The sequence below is a fragment of the Stegodyphus dumicola genome, chromosome 10 (genome assembly GCF_044657685.1).
Source record: "Stegodyphus dumicola isolate Sdum_Otavi_A_Nest chromosome 10, ASM4465768v1".
NCBI lineage: Eukaryota > Metazoa > Arthropoda > Arachnida > Araneae > Eresidae > Stegodyphus > Stegodyphus dumicola.
This window is the reverse complement of record NC_140777.1, coordinates 22,646,427-22,662,356: the sequence shown is the minus strand read 5'-3', so window position 1 is coordinate 22,662,356 and position 15,930 is coordinate 22,646,427. Positions and strand designations below refer to the sequence as shown.

At 29.3% G+C, this 15,930-nt stretch overlaps 1 protein-coding gene across 4 annotated transcripts in view; it reads left to right on the top strand.

The window, feature by feature from the left end:
• The first annotated feature begins 160 nt into the window (after nucleotides 1-160).
• LOC118204960 (intraflagellar transport protein 81 homolog) overlaps nucleotides 161-15,930 on the top strand; it is a 77,633-nt gene continuing 61,863 nt past the window's right edge. Inside the window, exons 1-6 of one of the 4 annotated variants that reach the window (XM_085824775.1) lie at nucleotides 244-258; nucleotides 2,040-2,120; nucleotides 6,185-6,335; nucleotides 9,292-9,392; nucleotides 10,938-11,118; nucleotides 13,781-13,936. In XM_085824775.1, the coding sequence (XP_085680901.1) occupies nucleotides 6,192-6,335; nucleotides 9,292-9,392; nucleotides 10,938-11,118; nucleotides 13,781-13,936 (582 nt within the window). In that variant the 5' untranslated portion in view covers nucleotides 244-258; nucleotides 2,040-2,120; nucleotides 6,185-6,191. Of the gene's footprint in view, nucleotides 299-2,039; nucleotides 2,121-6,184; nucleotides 6,336-9,291; nucleotides 9,393-9,413; nucleotides 10,511-10,937; nucleotides 11,119-13,780; nucleotides 13,937-15,930 lie in introns of those variants that run through there. The other 3 variants (XM_085824774.1, XM_085824776.1, XM_085824777.1) reach the window with 3 other exon arrangements.

The window sequence follows — 15,930 nt, the reverse complement described above, 5'->3', positions numbered from 1 at the left end:
AAAATGATGGTTTTAGTATCTAATGCATAATCTAAAACATACTGTGGTTAATAACATTCAAAATATTTTGGTAATTTTTTCCTGTAGAGTTTTTCATAGTATAGTTATATCGGAATAATTTATGTTGCTTATTTTAAAAATGCGTTACACTTTTAAAAATGCATGTTCTGTTTCTTCAACTCAACTTTGCGTTGTCATAGCAACGGATATTCTATCAAACAATTGTTCCGGTGGTTTATTTTTTGCAATATTTTATATGTAATTATATTTTTATTAATGGGATTTATACTATTTATGGGTATATTAAATTTGTATTATATATTAAGTCGAATATAAAAAATTTATAATTGATGGAATTTTTGAAATTTATGTTAAGTTAATATTAGATATTTGTATTCTTATTTAAAGGATGAGCGTTACACATAATTTTACGAATTATTATCTCAGTTCGTTCTTTACGTTGAATCTTCTTAAGCATGTTATGCATATATTATGGTAACTTAGATTGAAAAATGGAGCTGATAAAAAGTAATATAAATTAACATTTGATTGAAATCAGAGGCTTTCCCCCACATCTGATTTATGAGAGACATATAATGAAGCAATTAAATTCATAACTAGTACTAAATGTGAATTTCTATCCGAGTTTAACCCTTATTCTTCATCTTCTGTACTGAATTTGGTTCTTTATTTGTTCACTTTAGAAGGTCAAGGTTAATATATTATGTGGTTAAATCTCTGTAAATTGTACGTTTCCATACAAATCATAGTAAATTCGGCTAAAGTGCAGAATCGCCCACTTTTTTGTTTGGTGTTTGGTGCTTTTTACAAGAGTAAGAAGAATTGGATTTTTGTCAATTTTCTTTGACTTTTTAAGTGAAAATAGGTTGATGTGTACATGGATAAAGTCAAGGAAGTGCACAATGCCATTTTTGTGCAATTCTGGGGTGTTTTTTTAGGTGAAAATAGGTCGACGTGTACATGGATACTGTGCAATTCTTAAAAACGCACCCAGCAGTGGGCGATTCTGCACTTTCCCGTAAATTCAAAATTAATTTGAGACTTTGTTAACACTGATGTTTTGTTTCCTGTTATTAATGAAAGTTTGGTTAATATTCCATAATCGGGGTGAGTGCCAAACTTGGTGAGAGTTTTTTATTTGGCACGATTTTGATTTGGTTGTGGATTCCGGCTATATGTTTTCTTGTGGCAAACATAGAGCTTTATTTCGGTAATTGTATGAGTGCAAATTTAGTGAAGCCAGAAGATTTTTTTTAAATTTAATATTGAAATATAGTGTTTGTTTTTAAAAGTTTTACTGTAATATATATATATATATATTAAACATATATATATATATATATTAATTTTTTTTAAACGTGTTGAACTCTTTGGTGGAACTCCTGGTAACTTTTAGGCGAGCTTACTACAATTTCTAATTTACTTATTTTGCAGCATATTGCGCAAAATGTTATATAGACCAAATTGGTCATTCAGTATTGTAATAACTACCTTGCTTGATATATTAAACATATATATATATATATGTTTAATATTTAACAAACATTCTTTATTCGTAAAAAGCAAATTTAAAAATAATTAAAAATTAAAATTATGAAAGTCTAATTGTAAACAGATAAATGATTAATTATTGCTGCAAACTAATCTAGAATATCATTTAAATTCTGAGAGCATATGTAAATGAGTGCAGGTATCAAAATCCATGAATAAATATAATATTCCAACAAAAATTTTTAATCCTAAAAAATTCAAAAATGCATAAGTGAATAATTTTTGGGAAAGCAGGAGACAGATTTATCATCACAGCAATAATTAATCATTTATATTGTTTACAATTAAAATTTCATAATTTTAATTATCTTTAAATTTGTTTTTTACAAATAAAGAATGTTTGTTAAATTCAAATTTCATTCCTTGCAGCTATGGTGCAAGAGAATTATTTAAGTTTAATTTAACTTTACTATTTATTCTTTGAAAGACATATATGTTTAATTTTATATTTATATAAATATTTGCAGAAGGTTAAGCTGTTGTTAGTGAGACAATATTGGATTTCTGATGACGTGAAGTTATCAATGTTTTCATTTAATTTTATTTAGGTAATTATTTTTTTTAGTTATGTTTCTTGCTTGTGGCAATCGAAAGATGTGGAATATTTAAAGTTTTGAACGAAAAGTTGTTTAGTATATTGAATTCCACAACGTTGTTTTATCATTTAATCAGTTTCATTTACTATTCTGTTTGCACATAATAATTGCTGTTCACCACTGTAAATAAAAATTTGCTATTCTGTTTACATTTTAAACTCACTTCATAGTGCTCTAATCTGATAAGTGTATATATTTATTTACTCAATAATTATTTATAAGAATTGTTTAATCTACTATTTTGTGATGAATTATATAGATAGGATTATATTTTTACTTGCAAAGCTGTTGGACTTTGTTTTACTCATCTAGTATTTTATCATCTCATTTTATTATTCTGTTTACATAAAATAATAGCCTTTCACTACTGCAAAACTTAAAAGTTACTATTTTGTTTATGTTTAAAAATCACATATTAGTGCTTTCATTGCCGCCAAAAAAATTTGCCAAATTTTGAAGGCCAAAATAGTTTGGTGCCAACTCCCCCTGCTTATGGAATATTAGCCGAAAGATTTAATATCAAAATTTATGTGTCTACAAATAAACTTTTTATTTCTGCTGATAAGGATAATTTGAAACTTCTCTGTGGAATGTTGTAAGTTTGAAAAATATCATAAAAATCTTCTACCACTACTCTACATATTATGTTAATGAATAAAAGTCCATTTATTATCCAAAGTAAGTTCAAACTATTTTCCTTAGCTTGAATAAAGAATACAGTTTTGAATGGAAATGTATTCTTTTCTTAAATTTCCTAAATGGCAAAAGAGATATATTTCTTTGGATACATTTTAATTATCCCTTTCTAGAATCATAATTTCATACATGAGAAAAATTTTATAAATTACAAAATGTACATGGTCTTAGATTTTTGTAAATTGAAAGCATAATTGTTCCCATATTTGAGTCCAATATATTTTGAAATTTTAAATAACTGATTAGTTTATAATTAGGCAATAAACTTTACTTAGTATGATGTTAGAAGATAAAAAGCATTAGTCTTAAAATTTAAGCTTGAATAATATGATGTAGTATTTATTTTATATTAGAGATGGAATTATATGGTTAGCATATATTTTAGGGGGCCCCTTCAATTGTCGTCAAGCTGTTTTTTCATTTATCGCCAAGTTATTGTTTCATTTATGGTAACCTGAGTTGTTTAATGTTATGGAAAGCCTATTATTGATTGGTTGCATGACTGCAGTGAACTTGACTGAGGGGAAATTTTTTTTTAAATCTTATTTCTGTGGTGCGTGTTGTATGCTTTGCATCATAAAATGGCTGCCAGTGATAAACTGGGTGTTTGGTAGTACAGAACGAGAGAGCAGAAGTTTTTTTTTTTTTTTTTTTTTTTTTTTAAGTGGTTGAGGACAGAAGAAAAGAAACTTTGTTGGATGTAATTCAAGGGAATTATAAGTGTCTTGTTTGTATGAAGGAAATGCGTATAGTTGAATGTAAAGATCATTCAGATGGCTTTGAATGGGTTTGTCACAAGAAGGATTCAAATGCTTACCATATAAAGCTTTCCGTTAGAAAGGGAACATGGTTTGAGGAAAGTTTCTGGATATTGTTAAGGAATTTTATGTGCTACAGACTGAAGACCTAGAAATTTCTAAATAAGGTTACTTTCTTTGTGTAGCGTGTAGATGCAATAGTAGTATGTAGTGCTTTTTTATGTTATTTCATTATAAGATTTAAAATGCAGTTTATTGAGACTATATATTTTTTGTCTGGCTCTAGTGTAGAATTGGAAGCTCCTTCAATTTTTAAGTGAAAATAAATTGATGTGTACATGACAGTCAAGTCAGTACTCAGTGCCAAGTTTGTGCAATTCTCTGATGTTATCTGAAGTGAAAATAGATTGATGTGTACATGGACACTGAGTTTGTGCAATTCTTTGACTTGTTATTTTGGTTTTGTGTAGCGGCCTTCTTAAAATTGTGCCTTGCTGGTCAGTCGCCAATTTTTGCCAAGGGGCATCCTTAAATATATTTACCAATTATACTAATTCAACACCCAGAAATATTAGAAATTGAGAAGTATAAAAATAAATAAATTTTTAATTAATTAATTATTTATTTTCAAGCTTTCAAAAAGTCTTTTACTAAATCTAAATCACATCTTGTATTTTATGAAATGGTTAATGATGTGAAAAAAAAAATGCTATTCTCTGTATATTCTCATTTACAATTACTTCTGTACTAATTCTTAAAATTAGATGATGAAAAAATTGCATCTTGGAAGGGAAAAAAAATGGTATTTAAGTATTATCCTGTTGACCATGAAACTGTCACCAAGCAGTACAATTTAGTGTCAGTTCTGGATAAGAATGAGAATACTGCATGCGCATAACATCTGGGTTTTTGCCTGATGTAAGTCTGACCAATTATCAGTAAGCTGCTTTTTGTTTTTATGAACTATGATGTAAATTAAATATTATTGTTATATTTTTCCCTTGCATTTTGAAGAAAATAAGTTTAAAAGCTATAGAATCACATTTGCAACTGCATTCTGGTTCATTTACAACTGTTTGAGAGAATTTAACAGCTGTTGAATGGAGAGAAGAAGAGCTGGATATGACTGGCAGAACAGCTGTAGATTGGAACAATTACCTGCAGGAAGTTTATACTAATAGCATTCTAAACAGAGTATCTTGTAAAATAGGAGGGCTTAAGAAAATAGTAGAAATTCATAAAAGCCTTTTTACAAAGTGCAAAAATGAAGCATTTCAAATACTCAAATACTTCTGAAGTAGTGGGTATTTGATAAATTGTGTAGAGACTGATAAATGTTTTATTTTAAGAGCTGTAGATAGAACTGCAGCTTAGAATTCAACAGGAATGACAGATGCAGATCTGACCGGATCTGTGCAAACTTGTATAATTCAATGGTAATCGTATTTCATGGTCAATGAGATAATACACTCATGTCCATAAATTAAGGATAATGCAAAATCAGGCAAAGGAAAAGTTAGAAGAAAAAAAAAAAAAAAAAATTGATTTATTTGTAAAGCTTATTTATTAAACAAAAGGTAAAGAGCCAAAAAAGATGCTGTATGTTTGATATTATTAAAAAAATTAGCAGTTTTTTCTTGCTGGAGCAAATTAAAAAAAAAAGCCTATTTACAAAAAACCAATATTACATGGTTGGTATGATTGTTAATACATTGTAGGTCTCCCAGACGATGCAATACAGTCCATGCAATGGCTAGGCATGCTGAGTATCAAATTATCAATCTGATCTTGGGGGATATTACACCACTCAAAAAGTAATGCTCTCCAAAGTTCTGGTAGTCCCCCTTGCCCCACCCTAGCTACGCCACTGATCTGAACCCCTATCAAAAGGTTGGTAACTCATTGCTTACTTTGGACATATCTGACTTTCCAGAGAAAGAGGATTCTTTTAGAGCAGAGTATACCTTGGCAAGATTCACTTTCACCAAGCTAATGTGCCAAAGGCAAAGGGCATTTCCAAAATGGTGATGCACTAAGAATTTAATAAAAGAGCAATCAATCAATAAAATTAAATAAAATAAGAAATATGGGTGATAAAACACTTACTTTTTTTTTTTTTTTTTTTTTTGAGAAATTCTTTTGCAATATTTTTGCTCTGTTTATCTCTCCATATGCATTAGGACTGTTTTCAGTTAAAAAAAAAAAAAAAAAAAAAAAAAAAAAAGAGAGAGAGAGAGAGAGAGAATTGCACAAATTTGGCACTAATAGCATTCTAAACAGAGTGTGACCAAGTATCATTCTAACAGGTATCTGTACACCAGTAACATGTGCAACATAAATACTCTTTGGTAACAGTTTGGTTTGCCACATAACTATTTGGTGACATACTACATTGTTTTATGAATGCTATTTCTCAAATTTTTGGTGGGGCTATGGATAACCAGAGAGTATCTAACTATTATCTTTTATATGGAAAGAACTAGATATAATTTATATTGGTTTGATATGATTTTGATAATGTTCTTTTCCAAAACTCTAATTTTGTATTTTTAAAAATTTTAGGAGCAATATGAGTGAGCAAATCAAGTTTATCATACAGGAACTAAACAAGGAGCCTTTCAACAAAAAATTTAATTTAATTAGTTTTGATTCTTTGCGGACTGATATCCTACTACAGATTTTAAATGATGTTTTCTCTGAAGTGGATTCTAAGGTTTGGATATGAAATTTTTCCCTATATTTCTTAGTTGTTCATTTCCTTTGTATGTATTGTGAAGTTAAATTTCTTGCTAGAGACATATTTAAGATATTTATGAATTGCACATTTTGTATTTGCACATGTGCAATAAAACATGCAATTAGTATTCTCTTGAAACAAAGCATGTAATTGCCATTCAATTTTTAATTGTTAGTCCAAAGGAGGCATTTTGCTCTGAAGGATTATTAATTTTGTTTTGGCATTTTGAGTTGAAACCTATAAACAGCGAATCACTTTTCAAATTGTTGCCATTAAATATTATCTCCCTGTATTATATTTAAAGGAATTATATAATGAAGAATCTGCATGAATGTATGTATGTTTCTTGCATTGTGATAAAAAACAATGGTACCTAGAGCCATCAAAATTTGAATAACATAATCTTCCATAGAATATGAGCATGTAGAAGCTCTAATTTGAATTTGAAATTTGTTTTATTATGGATTTTATATTTTGCAACACTTCAACCGATATTTTATTAAGAAACTAAATGATTTCAAAGTGAGCAATGGCAACAATGTAAAAAAAAAAAAAAAAAAAAAAAAGTTTTTTATCTCCAGCACACAAGACTGTGTATCAGAAATTTTAGAGATGCACACTTTTTAAAATCATTTTGCGATATGTTGAACTGAATTTTATGTTGAACTGAATGAATGGTTTGAGTATGTAGAACATGATATTTAATAAATAAAGATAATACACAAAACATTAAAAAATTGCCCCTTTGGACATAATTTAAAATCTGAAACCTTTCAGATTTTATTTAATTTTTTTATTAGTTAATATCTTAGCTGATATAACAACAATCCTCTGCATTTTAAAATGTAGTAGGAAGTTATGAAATATAATTTCAAAGTTCATTTTGTGTTCATAATTTTTTCTTTTTTCCTTTTTCTTTTGGATACATATAGATTAATGCATTCTTCAGTGTTAGCACTGTCAACTTGCAGTTTTGTATTAATGTCTGCATAATGCAAAAGATTTTCTTTGGGAATCTTTTGTAATTATTATTATTTATTATTTATTCATTTATTTATTTATTTTGTGTGTGTATGCATTAAAATTCTTTATAATTTTTATATTTTATATTCTTTCAGTTAAGAAGAGAAGGAGTCTAAATTTTTAATTTGCTATTAATTGGAAAGATTTTATACATTGTTTTCTATAGCATGTAATCACATCACTAGCAGAACTGGCCATAATATGTGAAATCTGATAAGTTCATCAGGCAATCAGATGCTTGCACTATAAAGCAGTTTGAGTGTCAGAATCTATCACATAGGAGCTTTTTTACTACATCAGTATGGTATTTGACTACAACGCAGCACAGCCAGAATCGAACTCAAGGTCATTTATCATCTTCAAGTGCATACAAAATTCATGCAATACTTCATTTTTCATTAGTGCTATCAGATGGTGACATGAGCAAGCAAATACATATGGAACAGCTTCAAGTGAGCATACCGCATCAGGATCGCTAAAATGTGACCTTGTTTATTGTAAGATCATGCATTGCCAAATTCTGACTCGTATTGTAACACATAGTAGTTTTATTTTGTGTAAATATATTTACCGTTTGAAATGGATATATTTTTGCACTGACACTGGTCATTCTAATCAAAGCATAAAAAATGATAAAGATAAATTCTGTGTCTGTGAATTATTACTGTGACAATGTTGTAGCAGATTGTGGCTAATGAATAGCAGAAAAGACCAGAACTGGATTAATCATTAAGCAAGTGCTTAGGTATCAAGGAAAAGATGCACTATAAAAGGTGGCTTGTACTCGGAATAGGGGCACCACAAAAAGGTACTTGGTAGCCAGAGAAATGGGCACCAAAAAAAATTCTCATCAAGAGTTTTATTATGGAATGTGTGGTGCCAGCTAAACCAAAGACAGAGAACTGAGGGAAAAATAGGCATAATACTGTAAATATATGTCAGGGTACCCAAATTTTTTAAGTGTTTAGGACCTTTAAAATTCTTAATCCAGCCTTGGAAAGGACTTAAAGTGTGAAAAGTGTTTTTGAAAGCACATATTTCAGCTAAAACTGTCTGTGATGTATATAGCAAATTGTAACTCATGGGGTGTGCATGCATCAATGACATAGTTCTAATCTAACTGAACAACAGTACAAAATGTATAGTTTGTAACATGTATTGAGAAAAACAAAATTTATCTAATAAATTAATTAAATGGTGATTAATTGATAGTTAAATTCTATTGGTATGGCATGTAAGACACTAAACAATTATTTTATATGCAAAAACTCTTGAAAATTGAAAGTATTTTTTTAAGTAATTTTCATACTTCATTTTCAACAGACTTTATTTTGCTGCATTTATTTTTTTACCGTTTCCAGAAAAATGCATATGAATTAAGAGCAAAGAAAAATCTTTAGTACTACTATTCAAATCAATCTTTTATTTTCTGCTGAAACGAAATAAAACTTATATTACTGTAAAAATCATTATATAGTCCTTTAATTTGATCTTATTAAAATCAATTTAAAGTATGACCAGATGATAATGCTTGTTTTTTTCCCCCTGGGGGAGGGGGAAGAGGTAAGTGTATCATAAAAAAATTCCCACATTATAGGAGTATATTTCTTTAAATATGATGCCAAACAGTATCAGCTACTTATTTATATTTAAAAATAATCAAATGAATTAAAAATGTTAAATTCTCATTAATGGTTTTGAAATGATTCTTGCTATTCAAAATTTGGTTTACTAGTTTTAAAATTATATAAATATTTAGTCATAGCTTTTAAAAATATATTTGCAACTCTTAGTTATTACTGAGAAATAATTTTTACTATGAAATATGACCATCTCTGTTGTAGCAGTACATCTTCTAGAAACTGATCTTACTGTTTTGTAATATCTTTTAGTCAAAATTTCATTTCAGATGAAAATGGATGTCAGAGCAGAAGATCCAGAACAAATGGTACTGAAAAGTCTAAATTTTTTAAGAATCTTAAAATATAAGCCTCCTGAAACTATGGAAATGTAAGTTAAAATTTTAACTTAAAATTTATAAATTTAAACACTACATGAAATAACTAAATTAATTGCATTAATTTTTATAGACTTTTTTTGTATGTGCATTTGGTACTTACATATTAGTGCAAACACCTTGGTGCAGTTTGGTGGGTTTTTACAGAAGAAAAAGGTGACTCGGTGAACTTTTGGATTGCAACTTTCAGTGGATATGGTTACATAAAGAACTGTTGTGCTGGCAACTTCTGAAAATTTGGCTATTTCCACTAGGATGATTGTGATAATATATAAGTACCATTTAATTTTGGTTCAGAAAATGAAGCCCTATTCTTGCTACCAACAGTTAGAGGGATAAAAACTTTTAAAACCAGTTTTTTGTTTTTTGTTCATTTGATTAAAAAAGGGAGGTTTTTCTAATTATTCGGACACCCACCAAGAAGTTTCAAACTCATTAACAGCTTTATAGAGCATTACAAATTCACTGACAACTAATTTTCTACCAAGCTAATGCATGAGAGGCAACAGCCATTTTCAAAATAATGGTGCAATAAGAATTCAGTGGAAGAGTAATCAATCAATAAAACGGAAAAAGAAATAAAAAGGAAAAAAAAAAAAAAAAAAAAAAAAAAAAAAAAAAGGAACCTCAGTAATAAAACACTTTTCTTTTTTGAGAAATCCTCTTTCCTTGCTCCATTGTTCTCTCCATGTGTATGGGGATCTGTTTTTGTTTAAAAAAACATCAGAGAATTGCTCAATCTCAGTATCATACAACTTCAGCATTGCACACCAAACAAAAAAGACATGCTACATGCATACATGGGATTCCACATAAACATTTTGTGGTGATATTTTGGTTAGCTTCATACTAGTTTGACAACATATTGCTTTACTTCATGAATGCCTTTTCATAATTTTTCGGTAAAGGTGCAGATAATCAAAAAGTATCGAAAAAAAATTTAAATGAATAATTTTTAATTAAGTTTTAATTGCTGAGTTTTCTTTTACCTTCCATAAAAATAATACTTTATGATGTATGACTCTTTATTTTTCTCTTTAAAACTCGATAGATAAAGTGCTTAAATAGAACTGGAAACCAACACTTCATTATTGTTGAACTAATATGTCAGGTATGAACTTTGTGTATCAGTCCAATTACCTTAAATTTGTTTAAAAACATATCATCTAAAAGTATATGTTTCAGACACATTTGGCTGATTTTTGATTTAGCATGACAGTCACTTGCTAAGAGTTATGTATGTCTATCTCATGCACTAACAACCTCCATGAATACCGACTATTTCCTATTATATATTCTGATATTTACTTTCCAGTCCAATACAACAATAATATATTTTTATGCAGAATGTACTACATTCATTAGCAACCAATAAAAATATCTTTAACTGTAAAATTTCACTGGAATGTATAGAAGTATATACTATATTATATAAAAATATGTGTATTTGGTTTTATTTTTCTGTTTTTCAAAAATGATTTTATTTTGTATTCACTTCTTGAGGATAACAAATTAATTTATTTTTTCGTTTTTGTTAGGAGTGAGTTTAGACAAGGTTTGGTAACTGGGGAGAAATCAGTTATTTATCACATTCTGGAATGGATTCTTCGACGCATGCCAGAATTAAAAAAACGTGCTTATTTGGCTCAATTTCTTATGAAAGTAGAACTTCCTCCTGATATAGAAGGTGATGCTGATATTCGTGAATTATATGATCAGGTACAATGAAATGTGCAATTAATTATAAGAGGTTGTAATTTTTATACAACTTCCTTTATATGAATATGTTTGGAACTTTCTGATAATCTGCTTCTCTAGGAAAAGCCGCCAACTTATGAATAACTTTATGAATAAGTGAAAAACACTTGTTTCTCTAACTTTACAGCTCATAGGTACTATTTTGTTCTTAAAGAATTATAAAAAATTTTTTTTATGAAGAATAGGAAATTATACAGGTAGCTCTCCTACAACATGGCATCCTGTAGCACAGTTTCACTGTAACACAATTCATAAATTGCGATAAGCCTCCTACAAGACGGTTTTCTTATAACACAACTTCTCTCTAACACGATAAGAAAATTGTCCAAGAAATCTGAAGAAATTTAAAGAACTCAGCACGAAGATTTTCCAATATTTGAGCAAAGCACCCATATAGTCATTTAACACATAAGAATCCTCGTTTCGTAAGTTCTGCCAATTGTTTCCCAAGATCCGGTACTCGTAAGAACAAATGTTCTCAGGGAGACGAGCTACAAAGTGGAGAGCGACCGTTGAATTCTTAACCGGTAACAGAGGAAAATCATTTCCTTCCATGACCTTTAAAGCACAATTGCACAACAGAAACAATACCCAGTCTCAAGAGAGCACAATCACCAGATAAAAACGAAGAAACCTCACTATTGCAGAAAGTGAACATGAACAATAAGGTCACAATAAGTGCTCTAAAACATACACCCATATAGTCATTTAACACATAAGAATGAGAAGGGCTATATTTTCTGCATTCAAAAATACAGCCCTTCTTATACATATTAGTGCAAACACCTTGGTGCAGTTTGGTGTTATATTCAAATATTTTCTGCATTTACCTCCATTCAAAATTCGAATCCTCATTTCCGTGGCCTGAAAGCAAAAGTGTCTGATGTTGCTGGTCAGCAGTCTGCGTCTAGCCAGGATGTGTTAAAGAATAACTTTGTCACCTTTAAGACATTAAGTTTCAGTCCCAAAACATGTCTGATAAAGATAAAAAACAATGTTTAAGAGGAAATTCATTTCTTTAGAAGTAAAGGTACAAATTTTGGACCGTCATTTAAAAGGAGAAAAGGCATCTCACATTTGAAAATGTTTTAATTTGAATGAAGCAACAGTCCGGACTATTACGAAAAAGAAATAAGAAATGCAGTTGCTGCAGGATCTTTGACATTGCAAAACGTGCAGTTCGCCGCCCCCCCCCCGGCACCAATAATTGAGAAGATGGAAAAGGCACTCAGCATTTGGATTGATGTCAAAAAAAGAATTCCGTTGGATGTTGATATCATTAAACAAAAAGCACTCAACATTTTTAAGTATCTTAAAGAACATGGAGAATCCTCTGGTTATCCAGAATTTCAGGCAAATAAAGGTTGGTTCGAAAATTTCAAAAAGGCGTCTTGCATAAGAATTCAAGGAGAATATGCATCAGCTGAATATGAAGCTGCTAGGATACTGATTATGAAGCTAAAGCTTGGCTTTTAAATTGTTTTGTACCAGACGCTGAACGTTATTTAAGGCCGAATAATTTTATAACCTCATATCTTTAACATGTTATCAATTTTTAATCATCATATCTTTAATAACATCATATCTTTGTCGCTGAAAGAACTGAAACCATCAACGCTAAATATGTGTTGGAAGAAAATATAGCCCTCTTCATTTAACCCAGCAACGTCTGTGAAATGTCAGAAAATGAAATTAGTGGCATACTAGAACTTGCTAAATCAAAAAAGAGGTGAATTTTCTGTGTATATGGCTGTTGAGGACGTTTAAGATTTATTAACGGAAGAAGAAATCAACGAAGCAGATTTAATCGAAAGGGCATCTGAAACCATAAATCAAATCGATTCTGAGGACACTAGCACTGATGAAAATAGTGCAGTTAATAATTTAACATTAAAATAATTAAAAGAAAGCTAAGCTAAGCTGAAAATCTTGAATCATTTTTCTTAAGTACAGACCCTTCCACTGAAAAAAGCCGAAAATTCAAAAGGGAGCTGCAAACTGTATAGCTCCATATCGAGAAATTTACATTGACCCGGTAAGAACTAGTAAGCAAATACAATTACAGATTTTCTTTTTAAAGACAGAAGAAAATGCCATAACTTTAAATAAAGGAAGAAATTCTGAAAATGAAAGCGATCTCATGCCACCGAAAAAACGTTCTCGGTTGATTATACTGAGCAGTTACAACAAAGAAATCTATTAAACTACAGTTGGATTAAATTAAAATATCTTATATTTCTTGCTTTGTGTTGTACATACATATATATGTTTAATAAAAATTAAGTCGTTCATGTAAATTTTTTTAAAATTGTTTTTAATAAGTTTTCGGAACATAACCCTCCCCTTTTTATACTAGCTCTGGGTCTCATACAACACGGCAATTTCTAGGAACCTATCTACCGTATTATACGAGGGTTGCATGTATAAGGAAAAACAAAAATTCTGTATGGCTGACATTTACATTTTTGCAACTGTTGCAGAGTGTTTAAATGGTACATCTTAAGTTATGAATAAATGCATAATTTTGAAACATCATTATGCTGAAGCTAATCATATATATAATAATATCATTTTAATAATTAGTTTTTAGTAAACTCTCACTTAGTAAAATGTTCTGTTTTAGTATGAAAATGTAATTGAAGAATTCAAAGAAGTGCATAAACAATATGAAGCTTTAAAATCAAGTGGATTTTCTACTCAAGAAATTCGCAAGGATTTAGAGCACATGGAAGAAGAAAGAGATCAATTGATAAAGAAAATTGAAAGACTTAAAATGAAGGTAGTTACACAAAACTACACAAATAGTAGTTATATAAATATTAATTAGTTGTACAAATAATTAGTAGTTATACAAATATCACTTCAGTAATTTAATCAAGTAATTCAGTAATTTAATGAAGTTATGTAATTTCATTAAATTACTGAATTATGTGAATAGATTAATTATGTAACATATCAACATTATTTTGCTTATAACTAATATGTTTTATTGTAAATAAAGTTAATATGGTTGATTGTGAATGATTTAGTTTGAATTATAGTAGAAATTTATACAATTTGCTTTGTCCTCTTTTTTTCTTTCTTCTCTCTCGCTGTCTCTGTATAAAATACTTTTTCAGAATTTAAATGTGGAACTAGGAAGTTAAAAAAATGATGATATTTATCTGGCTAATCAAAATGAAATCAGGCAAGACCAACCAAATTTAATTTGAATTATTTAACAATTATAGGTATCAGTCATGTAGGTTCTAGAACTTGAGATTTATTCCATTTTATCACTTCATAACTGTGTGATTTTCTTAATATTTGGAATCAAGTAGTATAATTGTTTTTACTACATGAATTTTATGTTTTCGCAAAATAGAAATTGTTGTCATTTCACCTGCAAGCAATTCAATGAGAAAGTTTTGATGCATTAAATAATAAGTGCAAAAGTTTCAACATGATGTTAATTTGTGATGGAATAATCCACTGCTGCTAGGCACTGCTTTTTTAACAGCTTATTTTAAATATATTATTCTGTGTTTTGTACCTTGAACTTCTTTGGATTAATTCTTGAATTAAGGGTCCCTTAAAAATGTTTAACTTAAAGATGCATCATATGTTAAACTGGAATGCACAAATAAAGACCAGATTGCAGTTTTTTAATTATTTTTCTCCATTTATCAATTCTGTTTTCTTTCATTTTGCCTACATATTTTTTTAATATGTAGGAAAGCTGTGTATTGTTCTTAGTGCAAGTTTGTTTCACTCATCGAGTATTTATAATTCAAACAAAGCAGAATTAAGAATATTAAAATATTTTATTTGTGATTCATTATTCTTGTCACCTGCATAATGTTATTCATCATTTGTTATGATTACTTCTGTAGTTCCATGAGTATATTTAAAAAATTTATATCTTTGGCTTTTTTGGAAAAGTTATATCAACTCTGTATTTTCTAAGCAAAGCTGTAGTTTTATTCTTCATACAATATAATAATCATAATATGACTCTTTGACTGTTTTGGAAAAATTATATCAACCATGTATTTTCAAAACAAAGCTATTTTTTATTCTTTGTACAATGTATTAACCATAATACCCAATCTGGTACTTTTCCGTTTCGCCGGCGCAAATCTCGCCAAGCAAACTTTATTGGCGACAACATACAGTATACACATAAAAAATTTTAACAAATGTTAGTTCTAAGGTTTTTTTATTTTGAAGGCATAAACATTTTAATATTGTTTCAAATTTTGTAAAAAGTCAATAAATAAAGACAATAAATTTGTAAAAAGGCATTAATTTAAGAATTTACTATGCTTTCATGGTTTGCCAATTCATATCACGTGGTCCCAAGTGATCTCATTTCACACAAACTACGCTACAAAAATATAATTCTCTCAGTAATTATCTACATTAATTTCAAGTTAAATCTTGATTTGGAATGCATGAATTATTTCAATTCGTACGAATAGCTTACTCAGAAATTATGTAAAACTACAGTGCTTTACTTCATTACTGCATTCTCAATTAGAATTGATGAATTTAACCCTTGACTTTGCCTTTTCTATATTTTCGCCTTCGGGCGAATGGTGTGATTGCATCCTAATTGACTTAATTACCGAAAATGGCCTTAGAGCACAAAATTGAACTATCTGGTAAAAATTCTATCTAATTGTATGCAGTATTGAAAAAAACAGTCAATCTGATAAGAAATGGCTGCGATTTGTTATGAAAATGAGGTGTAAAGGTTACCAGCGAGGATATTCCGTTTTGCCAAAGAAAGTC